This window comes from Pempheris klunzingeri, chromosome 21, assembly GCF_042242105.1.
Source record: "Pempheris klunzingeri isolate RE-2024b chromosome 21, fPemKlu1.hap1, whole genome shotgun sequence".
NCBI lineage: Eukaryota > Metazoa > Chordata > Actinopteri > Acropomatiformes > Pempheridae > Pempheris > Pempheris klunzingeri.
Window position 1 is genome coordinate 9,655,448 of NC_092032.1, and position 19,654 is coordinate 9,675,101.

The 19,654-nt window shown below is 42.3% G+C and overlaps 1 protein-coding gene across 1 annotated transcript in view; it reads left to right on the forward strand.

The window, feature by feature from the left end:
• cntnap2a (contactin associated protein 2a) overlaps positions 1 to 19,347 on the forward strand; it is a 319,930-nt gene extending 300,583 nt beyond the window's left edge. The window contains exons 24-27 of the mRNA XM_070852601.1: positions 6,662 to 6,755; positions 16,597 to 16,881; positions 18,447 to 18,518; positions 18,995 to 19,347. Of these exons, the coding sequence (XP_070708702.1) occupies positions 6,662 to 6,755; positions 16,597 to 16,881; positions 18,447 to 18,518; positions 18,995 to 19,194 (651 nt within the window). The 3' untranslated portion in view covers positions 19,195 to 19,347. The remainder of the gene's footprint in view (positions 1 to 6,661; positions 6,756 to 16,596; positions 16,882 to 18,446; positions 18,519 to 18,994) is intronic.
• The last annotated feature ends 307 nt before the right edge of the window (positions 19,348 to 19,654 follow it).

Sequence of the window (19,654 nt, forward strand, 5' to 3'; positions counted from 1 at the left end):
TGCGTAATAGACAGAGAATATGTTGCTGCGTTCTTTCTAATTCTAGCTACAGATGTCACCCCAGTATAAATGAAGCCCCTTCAGTGTTGCTTTCATTAAGAGGATATAAGATGTTAGCGAGAATAAATCACAGTACACTTGCAAACCTATAATCATTGCATTTCCTCTTCTACATAAGTCTTTAGCCCTCTCTGTCTCTAATTGCATGTGCATGGAGCAATGACCCCATCCATACTGGAATCTCATCATCTACATTCACACACCACGGCGAGAAATTCAACAGCAAGAAAATTAAACTCAAACATCCAATGGAAATCGTCCTCATTTTCTGAGCGCATCACATCCTGCAGCTGCTGATCACCCCAGTGGGAGCACTTCAATATAACACATCCTTTTTTACTGGCATAAGAAGTGATTGGAGCGACAGAACGAGTCTTTGCTCATCACACACACACACATAAGCACGAGCACAAGCACAAGCACACACTGTGTCTTCCACCTGGTGATCGTGGCTGAGTTGTGTCTGGATATCGATGTTCAGCCGATTGTTGAGTGTGTGACTGAAATATTAACCATCAAGTGCATATACCCGGTTTACCGCTCCCCATGTGCCCAGGCTGTGCACTAAGCAACAATCCTTTGAAACTTTTGTCCCTAAATGATAGGCTCAGCACTCACACATTAAAGACGTTTTAGAGAATTAAGAGTAACACTGGTAGGCATGATGTGGTAATTTGGATTTAAAGAAAAAAAGGAATCAGCAAGGGAAGGGACAGAGAGAAGAAATAGATGAAGTTTATAGATAGGGCAGGAAAGGTAGAGCCAGAAGGTGTGCTAACAAAGATAACTTTGATGAGTAGAACTTTTTCATGTTGCCTTGCTGCCTCAGGGCTTTTTTCAAGGTACAAACATGCACTTAATGTCCACACGTAAACAGATGCCGACATGCATACCAACAGACATGCGTGCACAAGTGAGATCTTAACAGGTCAACTCACTACAAAGGCTTCACGCGGCTGTGCTACAAAATCAACATTATTCAGCCGAATCTACCTGTCCACTACACTTCTCTCCTCTCATCTCTCCACACCTTCTACCTTTTCACCTCTCACAAACCCTCAAGGACTTTTAGTAATAGTTTATTTACTTCTAACCAAGAACCATGACTGTAGCTCACACGCACACTAATGAGTTGCCAGGAACAGGATATATCCTGCTCGAGATGACAGCAACAAGAATAACACTTACCAAGACTAGGGAGTAAGTAGGTAGCACCAGCAGGTGTCTGCTTACAGTACTTAATTCAACAAGAAATGAAATTAATTAAACAAACTGCATTTTAGATGTCATAATCCATCAGTGAAACAATGTATTGCAGGTAGGAAAAAGAATTATAATTTTGATGCTTTGATTGTCTCACAGATTCAGGAGGAAAAAGTGTGTTTTCCAACAAGATGACAAACACAAAGCAGCTACAATCCTGATTTTTATATTAACGAAGGATCACGTACTTGTATGTGAATGGGGTCGTGAATAATCACTCATCTTTCAGCTAATAGTTTTGTTTTTCCAGGATGCCATTTTGCTGTTAAGTTTGACTCTCATGACTCACAGTGTTGTTTGTGGCAGCAGCTATTTACACCGCTCTCACACCACCGCCCGCCCAGCATCACACAGCAGAGAAGTGGAATTACTTGGTGAACAGTGTGGAGCATTTAAGAGGTAGATATTTCCCTCGGGAGTTGGTGGAGACTAAAGCAGAGCTAACAGGAGAGTGAACTTTGAATTTATAAGTGGCCAAACACGTGACTCCAAACTGATGCCAGTGTTTGCTACATGCGTAAATAGGCAGTTGATTTTGAACAAGTTTGCATGTCAACTTAAAAGGTGATGATATGTCAGCGTTGTGTTTACTGCTTGTTTCCTGCTTTCTGCAGTGTGAAGGACTTAGTGGCATCTAGAGGTGAGGTTAGAGACTGCAGCGCCCGTGCTCACCCCCTCCCCTCTCTAAGCCTGATCCTCCATCTGTCACAAATTTGGGTTCTCAAACTTCTCACAACTCAAACTGATTGGTGTTCCTCTTCTTTCTTCTTCTTCATCTTCCAACTAATGTGTTCACACTACCAAATTCAAACTGTCACTTCAACGTAAAAACACTGTTTCTCCATTCTTTGCTACTGTAGAAACATGGCCTTGCAACATGGCGGACTCCCTGTGTAGATATAAAACTCTCCTTCTAAGCTAACAAAAAAACAACAATCCTTAGTTTCAGCTGATTATATTAACAATTTATCATCCCTTGTTACAAATTGCAATGCTCATCTTTTGCAGATGATTTAATTCTGTATTGCTTTGCTGACACTCGGCTACTGGACTCCTACAACAAGCCTTAAGCCTGCAAGATGCACCTTTAAATTTTAAATTAGTCCTGAATGCAAACAAGACCAAATACATACTATTTGCTATTTTCTAGAGCCATAGGTATTGTGAGCAGTAGTTTGAATGGACACAGTATTGACAGGATCTCAGAGAATAGATATCTCAGCTCGATCAAAAAGTTACATTCAAACTTCACACTGACTCACATTTTAGCAAGCTGCAACCAAAAAACTGATACTTGTGCAGAATAAGAGATAACAGATAATTGATGCCGTCCTCTTGCCTGCTCTGGAAGACACAGCTCTGCCCCCACCCTTAAACACTAGATTCAGCTAATTACTCCACGCCTACATTTATTACCAGGGACAGTTACTCTGCCCATCATTGCATATTGTATGCAAAGGTTTGGCTTCTCTAACAGTAAGACATTGGCCTGTGTTTGTTTATAAAGCCCTTATAACGGCAACGTGCCATCATATATCACCTCCTTATTAAATTGAACCTCAAACAGTGCTGGCTAATGCTTGAAGTCCTGTGTCCCAGCACCAAATTTGGGAAAACTGCTTTAAGTTTTTGTGCTGCACACACAACATTCTACAACACACATTAAAACATAACATCATCAAATTAAAACCCGTGATTACAAGCTGTTCCACTCTTTAATGTAGCGATTTTAACTGAGTTCTATTGTTGTTTTTGTTTTCTCATTTATTATTCATCACGTGTATTCTTTCTGTTTTAATTGAGCTCTCGACATCATTGAAAATGAGGGCATTCCCTCAATGAGGGAGATTTAAATAAAGGTTGAATAAATGAAATGCGCTACTAAAAACATAATTATGAATGTGAAATTCAATACCTTCCAAAGACCTCCATGTTAGGTTGATTGGTGACTCTAGATTGCCCGTAGCTATGAGTGTGAGTGTGAATGGTTGTCTGTCTCTATATATCAGTCCTGTTATTGACTGGCGACCAGTCAGGGGTGTACCCCGCCTCTCGCCCAATGTCAGCTGGGATTGGCTCCAGCCCCTCTGCGGCCCTGGCGGATAAGCGGTATAGATAATGGAATGGATGGATGGATATTCAATACCTGCCAATAGTTCTGCTAAATCCCACACACTGCACCTTTAAATAGTCCTTTTCTGTGATGTAAACATTAGCTGGAGCTTCAGTCGTTCATTCACTGTTCAAACTGAATTATCATGGATGAAATTTACACTTGCTAATTACTCAGTGTGTCAGTGAAATTGCATCACAAATTATTACATTATGAATTAAAGCCTAAAATGTCAATTCTGCTATACCGTGCCATCAGCTTTTTAAATTTAACCAACCCATTATTATTTGGCTTACATGCTCATCAGAGGCTTTGTTGCAGCTGCTTTCATCTGAGATATGACAACGTGAGTGAGAGGCAGAGATATGAGTCAGATGCAATAAAATTCAGTAATGCTGGTGGGCCCGCCAGTGGATCAAATTCAATTTCCAGGGTAAAAAAAGCAAGCTGTGTTTTTACCTGAGGCTGAGGAGGTCTCACTTCTCTGCTATCAGGGCTGCAAATCTTAAAGGCATTTAGACAAACAACTGTTAAGTTTAAAGACGCGGCAGAGAACGAGTGGGAAGACAAGTAGGAGTGTGGTAATTGGAATCAGAGAGAAAGGGGAGCAGAAGAGGGACGGAGAGCAAAAGAAAAAGAACAAATGGAGAGTAAAAGAGAGGGGAGGGAGTTGGAGGAGAAAGATTGCGTCCTCTGATTAAAAAAAAAAAGTAGAACAAAACATAATAACAAACATCACTTCAGTGCATTTAGGTTATCTAACATCTCTGTAGTCCCGAGGACTAATTCAAGGTGGGAAAATTTGCATGTTCACACAAACACTTGCTGAAATGTGGGCACAGGCGTACAGAGTGCAGCGCACCAGGCATCCCATCTCTCCATCTCTGGCCTTCCCTTTCTCTCAACCTGTCACACACTGTGAGGATTTAGAGATGAAAGTGAGGAATCGCTTCAGGCACCAGCCATCTCATCTCTGTTTCGTCCTCTCCACTGAATGTTGTTCCTGTGGTTTGTATTGGTTGTTGCTGTGGTTTTCTATTAGTGGTATGAATGGCTGGCTCTAGCTGGGATAAAAACAACACTTCAGTTTTTCACTAGTCGAGATTAAAAAAAGGAAATTTGCACTTGGCCTCTCTAGTGTTTAAACTGTAATGGGAGTTTTTCTTTGTCTCTCAGATATCATTAAGGAAACAGAGCTGCAATGAGAGTAAAAAGTTCTGTGTCCTATAAAGTAGTTTGAATATATACAGTACATTGGCTAAATGAGATTCTTTTTGAGCACATAGTTAGGGAAATAGATTTCACTCATTGTTAATTTTCTCTTTGTCTAACACCTGATTACTTTGCTTATGTAAGCTTTATGTAACCTAAGAGGCACCAACAGCGCTTAAAGGAGAAAATTGGGTTGTGTAAATGGTGGAGCATAAAAGGAAAGGAACCCAATAATTGCGGTTGTAATTGACAAAGTTTGGTAAAATGAGCTTTCGTCTCGGGCTGTCTTCCTCTGTGGACCTTTTTGTCGGGTTTTGAGACTCAGACCTCTATCCCTGAATGTGCAGCCAATTTGTTTTCTCAGATAAAAGTAAATAAGCTGAGCGCAATTTAATTGTGCCCCATTATCCCACTCTCTAGTCACCGTGGAAAACAAAACCCACACAATGCTCCACTGAGACCAGGCTTTTGGAAAGAATCAAATTAGGATATGCTGTGTGTGTGTGTGTGTGTGTGTTTGTGTGTGCAGGGACTGAAAGAGGGAGAAAATAGTCTGGAGGGGTAGAGAGATTTTTCTGTATGGGAGGACTGATTCAAACCTGTAAACAAGTGCAACTACACACACACACATAAATCCCAACCCTTTAGCGACAGTCCAACTGGGCTCCCAGCTAACAGGCCGCGGCAGCTATTCAGCACATCAGTGGAACAAATTTCCAGTAAAACACACGGTAACACAAGTCATTGTTTTCAATCAAGCTCCCCTCTCCCGGCTTGGGCAGTCGGTGTGCTTTCTGCAGACTGGTGTAGGCTGAGATACAGTTCTCCTGTGAGCACAGAGGAGAGAGGAAGGAAGATCTTTTATTTCTGGAGCACAGAGAAAGCAATTTGTGGGGTTGAAATGATTCTCGTCAATAGCACCGGCTGCAGCCTTCAAGCTAATTAGAAACTTAAGTGAAACAGCAATAACAAGTTAATTATGTTGCAGGGATATTAAAGTCATGTGCCCCCCCCCCCCCCCCCCCCCCCCCTCCATCACCCTCTCTGCTCTCGCATCTCCACTGACACTCATTTTTGTAAACACGCTGCTTCAAGTTCTCGGGAAAGGCTTTGAACCCACCGCAGACACAGAAACAGCATATTGTTAATTAACGTGTGATCATTTCTCTCTAGTCCCGGTGAAGAGCTGTTTGTTTGCAGGGTCATTATGGAAGATCGCAATTCAGTTTGCATTCAGCTGTGACTAGCTCGACTAAACAAAAAGCTCAAGAGCTTTCCAAATAAGAGAAGTCCGCACACAGACCGAATGATTAAAGCAAACCTGTGTGATAGCATCATAGTATGAAGAGAGCTTTTGGAACAGCTCTCATATATTTGCTGCATAGGATGCGTCCACGTTGGTGCGTTGAACGGGGACATAGCTCGGTAGACACCACTCAATATGAGGAGTTTCGTGCTTTTTTCTAATAATGTATAGAGAGAATGATCAGAGGAAAATGGTACATTTTCTGGTTCTGAAAAGACAACTCAAATCTCCTACATATTGGATGCATAAGTGTCCAAGATCATGTATAGTCTGATGTCTTTTCTGAGCAGCAGAAAAGACAATATATGGCATGTCTGACATATGGTGACTATGGTGTAGGCCTTGAAGTAAAGGAGTAAGAAATGGGTTTGGTTAATATTTGTTAACAAAAATGTGTCAGTCCTAGTTTCTGTCTTTGGTCATGATTAATTGAAGTGATGTTAAAGTTTATTTACTGAGAGGTCTCCCTGATATTTTAAAACCACAGGAGGGTGCCACTGAGCTTTGAATTGTGCTGTGTCGTACATTTGCTGTGTCTGACAGCAATGAATCACCGTCTCCTCTTCATCATCTTGTGTACTCTGTTGAATGTGCTGATGCAGGGCCGCATCTTTAAAAGGCTGCAGTCAGTAGTTTTAGAATGAGACTCTGTTTGAAATGCAGATACTAATATATTATCTCTTGCTCCCTCTCCCCCTCTGTCCCAGTTGGATCATTACCCTCCTGTCAGCTACAACCTGCCGGAGGCCTCAGACACACAGTTCAACCTGGTCAAGACCTTGTTTTTGGGAAAAGTCTTTGGTGAGTATGTCAGCTCATTGAAATCTTTTCTGCTCGCAGCTATTTAAAATATGTACTTGTGTTTCATTTTGACACTGTGAGAACTTTGACCACACTTATTATGATCATATATTTTGCATTTTCTTTAACAACTCATACCACTCCATCCCCGTCACACTGTTGTGTTAATTGTGGATTAGTAAAGAGTCCGATTGAGGATTTTTAGGCTGCAAGAAATGTGATTTTCAGGGAGATAAAACATCCATGCAGTTACTAAAATGTAATTAATTCATGTGGGAGGTTGTAATCCCCAACTGGGATAGCTCCTAGTTTATCAACCTGGGATGAACTAGACAGAAATAATCAAAGTTGTGGCTTTTTTCAGCTGTTAACATATTTAGGTTCTCAGTGTGTGTTTTGATCTGTTTATGCTGAACATCAGTTTTACTCTATTCTGTGCTATTTCTGTAATTTCCTGAGGATAAATCCTTTTAGGTAAACCATCTCATTTATTAACAAGTCTTTAAAAGAGAGATATGTACATAAATTACAGCATTGATATACAAATAAGGTAAATCAAGGCAAATATAAATTCGGAAAAACCCATTTACACATAAAGGAAATATTTCCATGTGCTCCTCTGTTCTGTCTGACCCTCTCTAGAACATAGGCTGTACTTACTCATTATGCCCACTAGAGGGTGCCAGAGGACTGAATGGGGATATTTTTTAGTTCAAGATCCCAGCTGCATCCATCTTTGCCTGGGCACATTTGTGGATGATAAGGGTGTGGAATCTGGCAAATGCAATGTTATAAAAGGGAGCACTCCCTTGGAGTTTAGCTACCTTGCCTTAGACTGTCTAGTATCTCCTCAGTGCTTGACCAGCGTAGATAACAGTCAGGAGAATCCCCAACCTTTTACTTGAAGTGGCTTTTCCCTCTGATGCTGCTATTAGGTCAATCAGCCACTACTATTTTGACATGTAAAAATGGCACTGCACTGCTGAGGCTGATTAAAATGTGATTCAGGATCTTTTGCATTAGTTTATTTTGTTCCCACTTGATTTCCTAAGAATATAAGTGTTAACAGAGTCCTAAGTTATCAGCCCAAACACCATACTCTAATGACTCTATCTAAAGCCAGTTATCTTAACTTAGTTAGGTTCCCCTGACTAGTAGCTGTGGTTTATGGCTTGATTTTGGTCAGTTTTATTAGGTTCTTCATATAGTACCTCTGTATCATTATCGTCTCTTGCTGCAGGTTGCTCTATTCTGTTCTATCCTATTCTTCTTTTGTCCTCTATCGCCACTGCCGAGGAAAGTCAGTGAGGTTGAAGTAATGGCCGGCTTCACTTACTAGCCAGAACTATCGACTGGCACACACATCACCACAGCTCCTGGGACTACAGCACTGCGCACATGCACACACAAAACACAAAACACAGCCATCCATCTTTACCCAACTAACACAGCACAGATGCTTTAAGGGCACGCAGGACAAAGTCATCTCACATGAAAAAACAGCCCCGACAAATATAGCCATGCCCTCATGTGCAGCCTTACACTCAACATGTTACTAGAAGTCTCTAACACTGTAGTAACAGTACACATATAGGCAGTCTCTAACGTTGTAGTAAACATCGTAGCCGAGAAATACGTGTAGACAGAGTGAGATAAAGAGGAGGTAATTAGATTGAAAAAGAAGGAGGAGAGCAGGAGGATGACTGGAATATTGTGATGGGAAAGACAGAGGAAGAAAGGAAACAGAACAAAAGCTGGCATTTGATTTTGCGCATCTCATCAGATCTGTTCCACTTCTGTGCTAGGACCACAGAGACAAGAGAGGCTGTCAGGCAGCTGAGCTATCAGATTCTCTTTTACTGGGAGACAGAGACCTTGTGTTCGTTACAGCACACACACCCACACACACCGATCACAGCGACGTCTCCCCCGTCACTGCTCAGTGTGCTGACTGTGGGATGGGATATGTCAGCTTGATTAAAGAAGGTAGAAATAAGGCAAGGTAGACATTAAAGAACAGGGAGATACACAGAAAGACATGTGCACAGATAATCAAATGTTAATACGCAGTAAAGGTGCTTTTCTATTAACTAGCTCCTTGAATAGCAACTCTACAAAGTTATATGACTTAGGAGTCCCATGGATGTGGGCCCCAGTATCCAATAACCATTTAGTCATCCCTTTGTTAACTGATTAACTCCTATATTGCGCCTGTGGGTATAAATACCATAAACAAGTCTGCAGTAATGGGATGTATTCATTATGGAACTCTACTACTACTCTATTTCACTCACATTTATTTTGTTTCTTCCACATTAGACACTATGGTCAGAAACATTTCCCTTAGTTTCCCAGTCCAGCAAAAGCAAAGATGCATCATTTCCACGATATATGACACATTCAGAGTTTGTATTTATTTCTGTATATGAAAACAACCACCGCTTACAATGCTGTCAGCAGTGTCACTCTGCTTTTTGAGAGCAAAACAGATATCTGTTTAATGACACTTGTGCATTGTCCAGTTTGGTCGTCAGGCTCAGGGTCATGAGGACTCCTGTGTTTGCTGCCAAGCGTAATTGTGCTTAAGTGGTATTGATCATACAACACAGGGATGATTCAGCACATGCTACAGTATACACTACTGAAGCTGCTGTAGCCTGATGCAGTGTGTGAGGGGAGCTGTATACTCACATCAGTGCTTAACAGCAGCTTATTTATATAACAGCACGAAGGGTTAGGATTTAAGAGTGCACATCTTTTATTCTATCTTGCATCAGTGTGTGTGTGTCTGTGTGTGTCTGTGTGTGTGTGTGTGTGTGTGTGTGTGTGTGTGTGTGTGTGTGTGGGTTGATGTATTGCGTACGGGTCTGTCCTCCCTAGATCTCTGTGACCCGGTGGAATAAATGGGGGAGATGAGTCATACATTAGCCAGAACAGCAGGCACGCTCCCAACCCAGTCCTCAGTGCCACAAATCAAGTCTGTGTGTGTGTGTGCGTGTGTGCGTGTGTGTGTGTGTGTGTGTGTGTGTGTGTGTGTGTGTGTGTGTGTGTGTGTGTGTGTGTGTGGACTGTATGTGAGTATGTCTAGCTAAGGGAATAGACTCAGATCCTAAGGCAGAGAGAGAATGAGAAAAATAATGACAGTGTGAAAGTGCTATTAGAGACAGATGATTGTAGCCCTGAGGGTGCTTGTAAAGGACATGTACATCAGTAGCACACTGAAATTCTGATTTCTCTCATCCTTTTTTTTTTATTATTCCCCCAGCTTCTCCTTTTCTGTTAACTCTGTCCACACACATTTAACATGTCGCTCCCAGTGGGTGCTGCCAATTATTTTACACAGGCTTTAAGCCATGCTGTCATTTCTTTCTAAGTGTAATGAATTTATTCTGAGAAACCTGAAGCATGATGGCTGTAACTTTCATTTCACATCAAACACACACCAACTCTCAAGGTGTATCAGGGAGCGCATGATGTGAACTAACTGCCCTCTGCTGTAAAGTACTTTAAGAGAATGGCCCAATGAATAAAGTTTATTAGTATATCAGAACTGGAAGTGCACACACATTGATATGGGCACAGACAAAAACACACAAAGTTGAGAGTAAATTTTTATGCCTTGCTTTAACAATCATATATCTCAATCAGCTGCACCAGAAGCAATGAATGTCATCTCTGTATATGTAGATGTGTCTACTGAACATTTTATCCCTCTCTGCTAATCCGCCTGTCGATATGCCATCTTGTAGTCCAATGTAACGTCAACTTTGTCACATGAAAACTTCTATATCTTCTACATAAAAAAAGATATTTCTTAAAATATCATAAAATCATTTTTATTGTAACATTTACTTAACATCTGGAATATTTAACTTGTTTGCAGATAAGTAAACAAACTGTGCTTTTATATGAATATCTAGTTTTATTTGAAAACCAAATGGGGTGAAAACCTGATGGCGCTCTTGTTTGTTCTAGTTGCTCAAAGTGCTCTAATTCCTCAAATGAATTAATAGTATTCAGTTGTAGTATGTAGTATGTGTGAAAATCTAAGTAGTTTTGATAAACATATTTAAATGACACCTTTAAGAGCTTATTTGTATGGTCATCATACGGCACTCCAGTTAGACGGCTTATTAATTCATGTGCATTGCACTTCTTCATCAACTGTCAGCAGAAGCCACTTTAGACACTGAGGGCGTTTTGCTTGAGACATCAGTGCATTAATAAATCATTTCATTGTGCTGCCATCCTGCTGATGATGGGTTTCTTCTGTTTTTGAAGATTCAGCAATCAGCTTCACTGTGTACGTTGTAGAGCTGTGTACTTTAGATTTTCGAAAGGACATGATGAAGTTCAATCAATTTTCTGTCTTCCAGGCAGCCACTGGTTTGATGTCTTTTGTGTTGCGACCTTTGGGCAGACGTCCTGACTCTGATTAAAGCGCTGATGAACCCTGATGTTAGATGATAAGACAGAGCGGTGCTCTCTCTTATCTGTCTCCAGGCTTTGTATATCTGTATGCTAACGCTATAACCTCTATAATCTGAGAGTGCCTTTCAATCTTGATGGACGTACCTGTACATGGTCACTGCTGCGTGCGTGCGCGTGTATGTATAAGGATGACATCATGCCATCCTCCCTGGCTTTCACCACCAGTTGTACACCAGTTGTACCGGCGAGTCCTGATCCGTGGCAGTGTGGGTCCGGGTTCCAGCTTTTCTCCAGCTGCTGTGTCTGAGTGGGGGTGGGACTGCACTGCAGCGGGAGAGAGAGCGATAGAGAGAGGTAGAGGTAGACAGTAAGAGAGCGAGAGAGAGAGATGCTTGTCAATGTGGGTCCATGTTAACAGATCCACGCAAAAGAGAAGGAGCAAAAGAAGAGGAGCTGGTTTGTCTCAAACTGTATACAGACACTGACGCAAACTCCACCAAGGTAACTACAGTTGCATGCATGTGTGTGTCTGCGTACCTGTGTGTCTTCAATTTGTGTCTGCTCCTGCACATGATGAGTGGGCCACAGTCTGGGTAATTCATTGTCAGTACTTGTTATTCTAAATGTAAATTAGATTTGCTGCTAAACATGACAAATACAGCCTTTCGTCTTGAAATGAAGCCAAACGTGTGCCGCTTGTGAATTTTAAAGGCAATCCACCCCCTGAATTAATCGGATTGCAGAACCCTGGTGTGTGTCTGACTCAGAGGGAAAGATGAGCTGTCACAGAGTGTGATGTTGATTATTTTACTGGTCTGTTTGCTGCTGCGTCTATTATGTCTGTGTTTCTCGGCTTGGCGTCTGTACAACCTGACATCCTGGTCAAGGAGGAAGCCAGAGGTGGCACTGATGGATACACCTATGTGCTGTGTCTGTGTGTGCTCAGTGTGGGCAGGGTGTCAAAAGCACAGGTGTGTTTTCCATGTCTAAAACAAGCAGGCATACATCTACTATTCCCTTCAGTCCATGGTTGGTTCATCTCCATGTTTGTTTAATGTCACTCATAACAGTTTTTAGAAGATCACCGCACTTGCAACCAAATACTGAAGGACCAGAGAAGAGAAAAAGTTGTGTAGTCAATGTGTAGTTTTTGGCTTTACTGCCAAACTTTGCAATGGATGGAAGTATAGAAGATTATTGTTGGGATATAATTTTATCACAATAAATTTACAAAAAACAGAAATACATTTGAAGAGAATATAAAAGCATTGAGAACTCCTTACATGTACAGGTCACTATTTCTCATTCAGCTGTTTTCTTTTTCCAATTATTTTTAGTGTGTTTATTGCTTCAACTTTTAGTTTTTATCTGCTTCTCTTCCTCTCTCTCACTCTCTCTCCCTCTCTCTCTCCCTCTCTTTCGGTGTGTCCCTGTCTGTGTTATTTCAGCCGTGACTGCTGAATGTGTCCATGTGTGTCTTGCCTGTGTGCTTTTCTGCATGTTACATATTTGTTTTTGTATTACAAAGGATGTGGTGGGAGGATTCACATTGATATTCTATTCATGTCTCAAATACATCATACTTTCATTAATACACCCCCCCTGTTCCCTCCTTCTTTTCTCTCTCTCACCCCTGCATCAAGTTCCATTTGTTGCCATGGCAACTGTGTTTGATCTCCCCTACCCTGCCCTTCCATGTGAGCACCCTTCTTGTCACCCCATTTCTTTCGTACTCGTGTTTTTTTTTTTCAGCCACTCACCCAGACACACACACCAGACCCTCTACTTTGTCCTGTCTCCTCCTCTCATGCCCCCCCCCCCCACCAAGTTCTGCAGTCCTCCTCCCTTCTTTTCTCGTCCAACTTCTTTTTTTCTCCCTTTTATACAACCCCCCTCCCCCTAAAGCACACCCCAATCCATTCTCCTCACACTAACCCTCTCCACACCGCTTTAGGTGCTGCCTCACCTTTGAATTATTCATGTGATGTCACTGGCCACCCTGGTGACGCACCATCAGACGGTGCAATCCACTGATCAACATGCTGACCTTGTCGCTATTGTGTGTGTGTGTGTGAGAGTGTGTGTGTGTGTGTGTGTGTGTGTGTGTGTGTGTGTGTGTGAGTGTGTGTGTGTGTGTGTGTGTGTGTGTGTTTTGAGTTGGATGTGTGAGGGGGGTCACATATGGCATGTGCTTGGACACAATTGCACGGCCTGCTTGTAATCATATCTGATGGCACATTTCATTATTGCAGTCTCAAGTTGAATGGATTAGCCTCTGCTCTTTTCTAACCCTGATTAGTGTTGAGGAGAGCTGCTGGTCTGAGTGTGTATTTGCAAATGCTTCATTGATCAGTCTGGAAAGCCTCTTCATGAGCCACCAGGACAAGCAAAATAAGATCAGTGTGTGGTGATCGGCTTTGTTGACAAGTTGATATTTCATGTTCGTGTTCATATATTGATTAATATTAAGTAGCTGGGTTGGAGAAAATATGCTTAAATGGTGTAAAATATGTAGCTGTTAGCAAGAAGAGTGGACAGCTTGGTTATAATTTGAAGAGACTGTATTAGAGATGTGTGGACTGAACACTATGGTAATTTTATAAGCCCCGTTCGTGGTTTGGTTATATTTGATTCCACTATAATCTAAGCTACTCATGTTTCTTCCTTTCTCTGTTGTATGCATATAAGATTTCATAGAGCTGAATCAACACCTGTCTAATACAGTCTGTTGAAAACTGAACATTCACAACTTCACGAAGGCAGTATTTTACAGGGCTAATATATACTGAACTGCATTAGATGTGTTCTGTTAGTTTAAAATGATGCCACCTCATTAAAACCGTTGAGGCCTCTCATCAGTGACAACCCAGGCCTCAGTTGATATTAAATGTATGAAATGTAAACACGCTGCATTCTGAGGAACACTCCCTCGTGAAATCATTGGCCCCAGAAAAATCGACCAAACAAGGGAGGCTTGTCAGCCATTTACTCTTCACCAGCATTGTATGCAAAGCAGCCAGTTCTACTCCCAACAGAGAGCCTATTAGTATTCACACGCAGGCCTCTGCAGTGATCAACACATGTTCAGGCATACAGGAGAGGGAGGACTTGTATTCATTTTCATATTCTGTATTCATAAGACTGTTGCTTTTAGTATTCGGCTCACTGTCCTCCATATAATGCTGAGAGGCACTTGTTTCCCTGCTGTGTCTGCGTGTGTCTGTCTCTCCACCTATTCTGCACACCCCCACGCATATGCAAATCCACACATCAACAACATTTTTCAAGGTGTGAAGTGACTGATATCAGACTGTTTCTGTTCCTGCAAAAAGGGCTGACCAGTGCCTCATCACACAGCCACACTTCAGTCTGAGCACGCATAAGAACAGCATCAGTGCCTCATCCCGGATCTAACAATAGTTGTCAACACACACACTCCGATACAGTATGCAGACATTATATATGCACACGATGCCAGTGTCAGAATGAGGTCCGGTCCGATGATGGATACGTAGAAGACTCAGATAGCGCTGAGCTCTATTCCTGGAAGCACAATCAATAGTGTATAAAGACAAACACTTATACACACACACACACACACACACACACACACACACACACACATACACACACATACACACTTGTATTGGACCCATCAGACTGGAATAAAGAGAGAGAATTACATTATAAGCCATGTCCAGATACTCAGAACCCCATCATCTGACATAACATGATTCATTAAGTAAACACACACACACACACACACACTCACAGAGCTTTAGTAAGTCATCCCATGTTCATATTTTGCTGCAGGTCCAAACAGCAGTTCCTTCTGGGTGTGGCACAGTCATGAAGCAGCAGAGCAGCCATGCATGTAGGCATTAAAAGCTGTCCTCACACAGGCAGCCAGAGTTTGTGTGTAAGAATAAGATGTTTTGCAGTGTTCAAGGCACTTGAAGGTTTCCTGTCTTGAAATCAGTCCAGGTTTGAGCTCGAGTGGAGCGTGTCTGTCGATGTTTGTTTTATGCAGCTTTAATGTCTTTACCGAGCTGTAGGTGTTTTGACGGATTTTTTTTTCCTTTAATTTTCTTTGCTGCCTGCAGTTTCTCCCGTCTCTTATCGTCTATGCAGTTATGTGTGTGTGTGTGTGAACAGCCTGGGAGGAAAATCATCTTTTAACTGTCTCTACTGATGTAAGAAAGCACTGCAGTGATTAAACGCACCAAGCAGCATTTTAGTTGATTGATGTGCCCATTAATGTGAGCTTACATTAGACAAGCATTGTTTGAATACTCTGAATGATTCTGAGTGGATTTAACATCTTTAGATTGTTTTTAATGAGTGCCCCCAGGGCCAAATCAGCCCAGAGAGAACAGATAAGTCTCCAGTCAACATTTTCAGCTCCAAATAACAAAAAAAATCTATATTTGCCAGCACTGGAACATATGCTGCATGTAAGCTGTAAACAGCCTATATGATCCACAGACTGAGTGGGAATATCGCCGGCTGGACTTGGAGTTCAGTAGGCCAGCTGAAGTTCAGGCTTTGGTTAATGTACCAGCTTGTCTATGCATGTTGATGTAATTCTCCTTGAAAAATGAAAATCAAAAGGGGAGAGAAGCAGACCGTGACTCAGAGATAAAAAACATTGCACATTGGAGCATCAGTCTGTGTTTGACAGCCTGCAGTGCAAACATTACCAGGATGTTTGGACAGCCAGACAAGTAGACAGTTTTCGTACAGTTAATGACCAAAGCTTGAAAGAGTAGCAAGAGCAACATGTGTGGATTATACTGAAAATTAAGTATCTTGTTTGTCCTCTCTGTGCGCCACAGAGACTGAAACCCACGCTGCTGATTCCTGCTTTAGAAACGTACAAAAGCCAAATTGTATGCTACTAAGGCATCCTGTGAGAGACTGTTAGAGAGGAGGGGGAGTTAAATCATCAATTAATCATCATTCATTCTCTAATTTGACTTTAGAGGTCAATGCTACTGTATGTTCCTCCTCTTTCCTCTTAACTCTCTTCCTTCCTCATTTGCGTAGATTCATACTCTCACTGGGTGTTGCAGAGTCTTGCTTTACTGCGTCTGTGCATCAGCAAAATTTGGGAGTGTTGGTGTACAAAGTAGTTTGAGCAGTCAGAGTGTGAGTCTTTTTTTGTGTGTTTTGGTTGCTCGGTGCTGACAGTTTCTCTTTACAAACTGCTGCAGTCAGTGTTTAAGATCGCTGCTTTCTTCCTTTCTCTCTCTCTCTATCCCTCCTCCTCCTCTCAATAGCAATTAAATTTATGGGCATGATTCCACACAAGTTAACATCGCATTTGGCTGGTTTGACGGCCTCATTAAACAATAATGGAATGAGTCCATTAAAACAGCCCAATGATCCCAGCTTCCCTCTCACTCCACAGAAACTGGACACATAGACCCGGTCCTCATCGAGCACTACAACACCCCAGGCTTCATCGGGTGTCTGTCGCGGGTACAGTTCAACGGTATCGCCCCCCTCAAGTCTGCGCTCAGAGCCGCTCCACAGGCCCAGGCCACGCCGACAGCCGGTCAGCCGGAGAGACAACCTGCAGCCGCCTCGCCGGTGTCTTCCCAGGGCAAATTGGTGGAGTCCAACTGTGGGGCGTCACCTCTCACCATCCCACCAATGTCTGCTGCAACAGATCCCTGGCGTCTGGACAACACAGGTGACAAGTCCATGAGAACTCACAAGTCTTTTAATGATGACTAATAATTTCCACCCATTTGACGTCTGCAAATAAAATGTGTTTCTAATTTGAATCAACTCACGGTGGCACTCTCTGTGCACACTCTCTCTCTCTCTCTCTGTAAGTGGTCCCTTCCATAACTCCACCTCTACCTCTATCTACATGCACGCTTACATGTCCGTATACACACACAGACCTCTAGACTCTTGTGTCACATGTTGCATTCCTCACGAGCGTGTAGTATTTCAGAGCGTGGATGCAGCCGTTTTCCTCAGGCCTGGTGCCAACAGTGCACCTGGGAGTTTTCAGCTATCAGAGATCAATCCAGTCCATTGATCTGGACTCCAGATCCAAACTCACAGTCAGGTCTCTCACCATCCACAGAAAGGATTAGTAATCTATAATTCATACAGCCAATCATCAATCCTTCAGTCACAGTGATCTTCTCATTGATGTTGTCCAATTTGTTTTTTTGTCTCAGTTCCCATCCTGCTACCTTTATACATATTTTCAGATATTATGAATTCCTGACATTATATAAAGGCACACCCAGGCAGCTGACAGACCATGGTGGCTCTCATTGCCCTCCTCTCCTCTATTGCTTCCCATTTTCACCCCTTCTTTCCATTCTCACCCTCCTCTTCTCCTTCTCACTCATGCTCTGTGCTTCCCTGGAGAGCTATGCAGTCAGCAGCAGAAATAGCCGACAGCTCATTCCAGGGTGAAGCCGTTTGTGGGAGTGTGTGCACGTGTGCAGGCTGTTGTGTGCCGAAAGGTTTGATTATACACTGCAGTACTGTCCGCCCTATTGCTAAATAGGAATTACAGACACAAAACACAAAACAATATAGGAATCAGATGGTCTTACTCCCTTCACTTCTTCTTTTTATCACCCACCACCTCCTCCGCTCAACCTCAACCTCTCATCGCTCGTTCGACCTGCTCCTCTATCCACGTTCAGCGAGAATCACAGCAATAGATGATAGCTGCCGACAGAGAATCATAGTGGTCAGGTGGAAGCAGCAGCTGTTGTTAGCCTCTTAACCTGTCATGGCTCTTAAATGAAATACACAAAACAATACAGCAATACACTGACTATACTCCACTTCTCATCCCCTTTGGCTGACGACCACCGGTGTATCCATCCTGTCGACTGTCTGATGTATAAACGCACTGAAGCTGCAGCCAGTACAGAAGAATCCAAGCAGTGTGTCTGCCCTCCTCCATTTGTACTGTACATTACACGGGTTTCTGTCATTGCTTCAGTGGCAAAGCAAAAATTTCTAGTTAGAATTCAGCACACATTGTGCATGGAATTATTCCCTGTGACATTTTTTACTGAAAAAGGCCAGGGATTTTTGTTTTGCTGCAAGCAAGACTGGGACATTTTGTGTTGTTTTTCTGACCCTGAAATGCACTTTGACCACCTGTTTGGCCCAAATTTGACCTGAGTAGCTTTTCAAGTTAGTTTTTAGAATTTAGTCTTTTGTCTCTTTATGTGTGGATGTATGGTGTGAATTGTGCTTCGTTCTTGCTGTACCCAGATGCAGAGTTCCCCTTCAATGAGGAGAGAGTGATTCCTGATGGAGTCAACAGAGACTCAGCCATCATCGGAGGTAAAAACTGTCATTCATGAGCACAGTGTTGAGATGTTAAGAGGTGGATTTATATTACAGCACTTAAATGCCTATGATTTTCTTGATCAATCAACTGAACATATTTTCCATAAAATGCCTGAAAATAGTGAAAATGCTCATTGTAATTTCCTAGAGCCTAAGGTGACATATTCAAATAGATTGTTTTTATCCAACCAGCAGTCTAAAGCTCAAAGATATTCAGTTAACTATGATATATGACAAAGAAAAACAACAGATTCTCACATTTGAGAAGTTGGAACCATGGGACGTTTGGCATCTTTGGGTGAAAAATGGTGATTAATCAGCTGTATTGTCTGTCAACTACCGAATGAATAATCGACAAATTCTTTCAGCTCTACTTTGAAACTTTGCTCCAGAGGTGGTTAGTTGGTTGAAGCCAAGTAGCAGCAGTGACTGAAAATACACAATAACGTGTGTGTCTGTGTCCTCTGCAGGGATCATCGCGGTGGTGATCTTCACCATCTTATGCACTCTGGTGTTCCTGATCCGCTACATGTTCCGTCACAAAGGAACCTACCACACCAATGAGGCCAAGGGCAGCGGGGAGTCCGCCGGAGAATCAGCTGACACGGCCATCATCGGCACCGACAACCCAGAGACCATCGACGAGTCAAAGAAGGAGTGGTTCATCTAACGGCCAATGATGGGACTTTGAGAGAGGAAGTGATTCGTCAGACCACCAGTTGCCACAGAGGTGGAGGAGGTTTAATTCAATGACCAATCACGGGAGAGTCGAAGGAAAGGCCATTCAATAGGACAATAATCTCCCAGAGAGGGCGTGGATGCGGGAAAGACGTGTACAGAAATCTTTTTCGTTTGTTTCTTTGTTTTTGTTTTTTTTTATATATCCAGAGTATTAGAAAGAGAAGAGGGACAGTTATGCAGCGGAGCACAGCTGTAACTGACTGTACATGTATATACTAACCGGCTTGTCCTTCTTTGTATCGTGCTTGGGAGTTTTCAGGAGTTCTTTGAATACTGTATATGACAAATAATTATACTTACTGGGTCGTGTGATAGCACAGATTTATTGCCAGTCTCTGTTGCGTTTTGTTTTATTTTTTAACAAAAATCTTTTATCAAAAATGATCAAA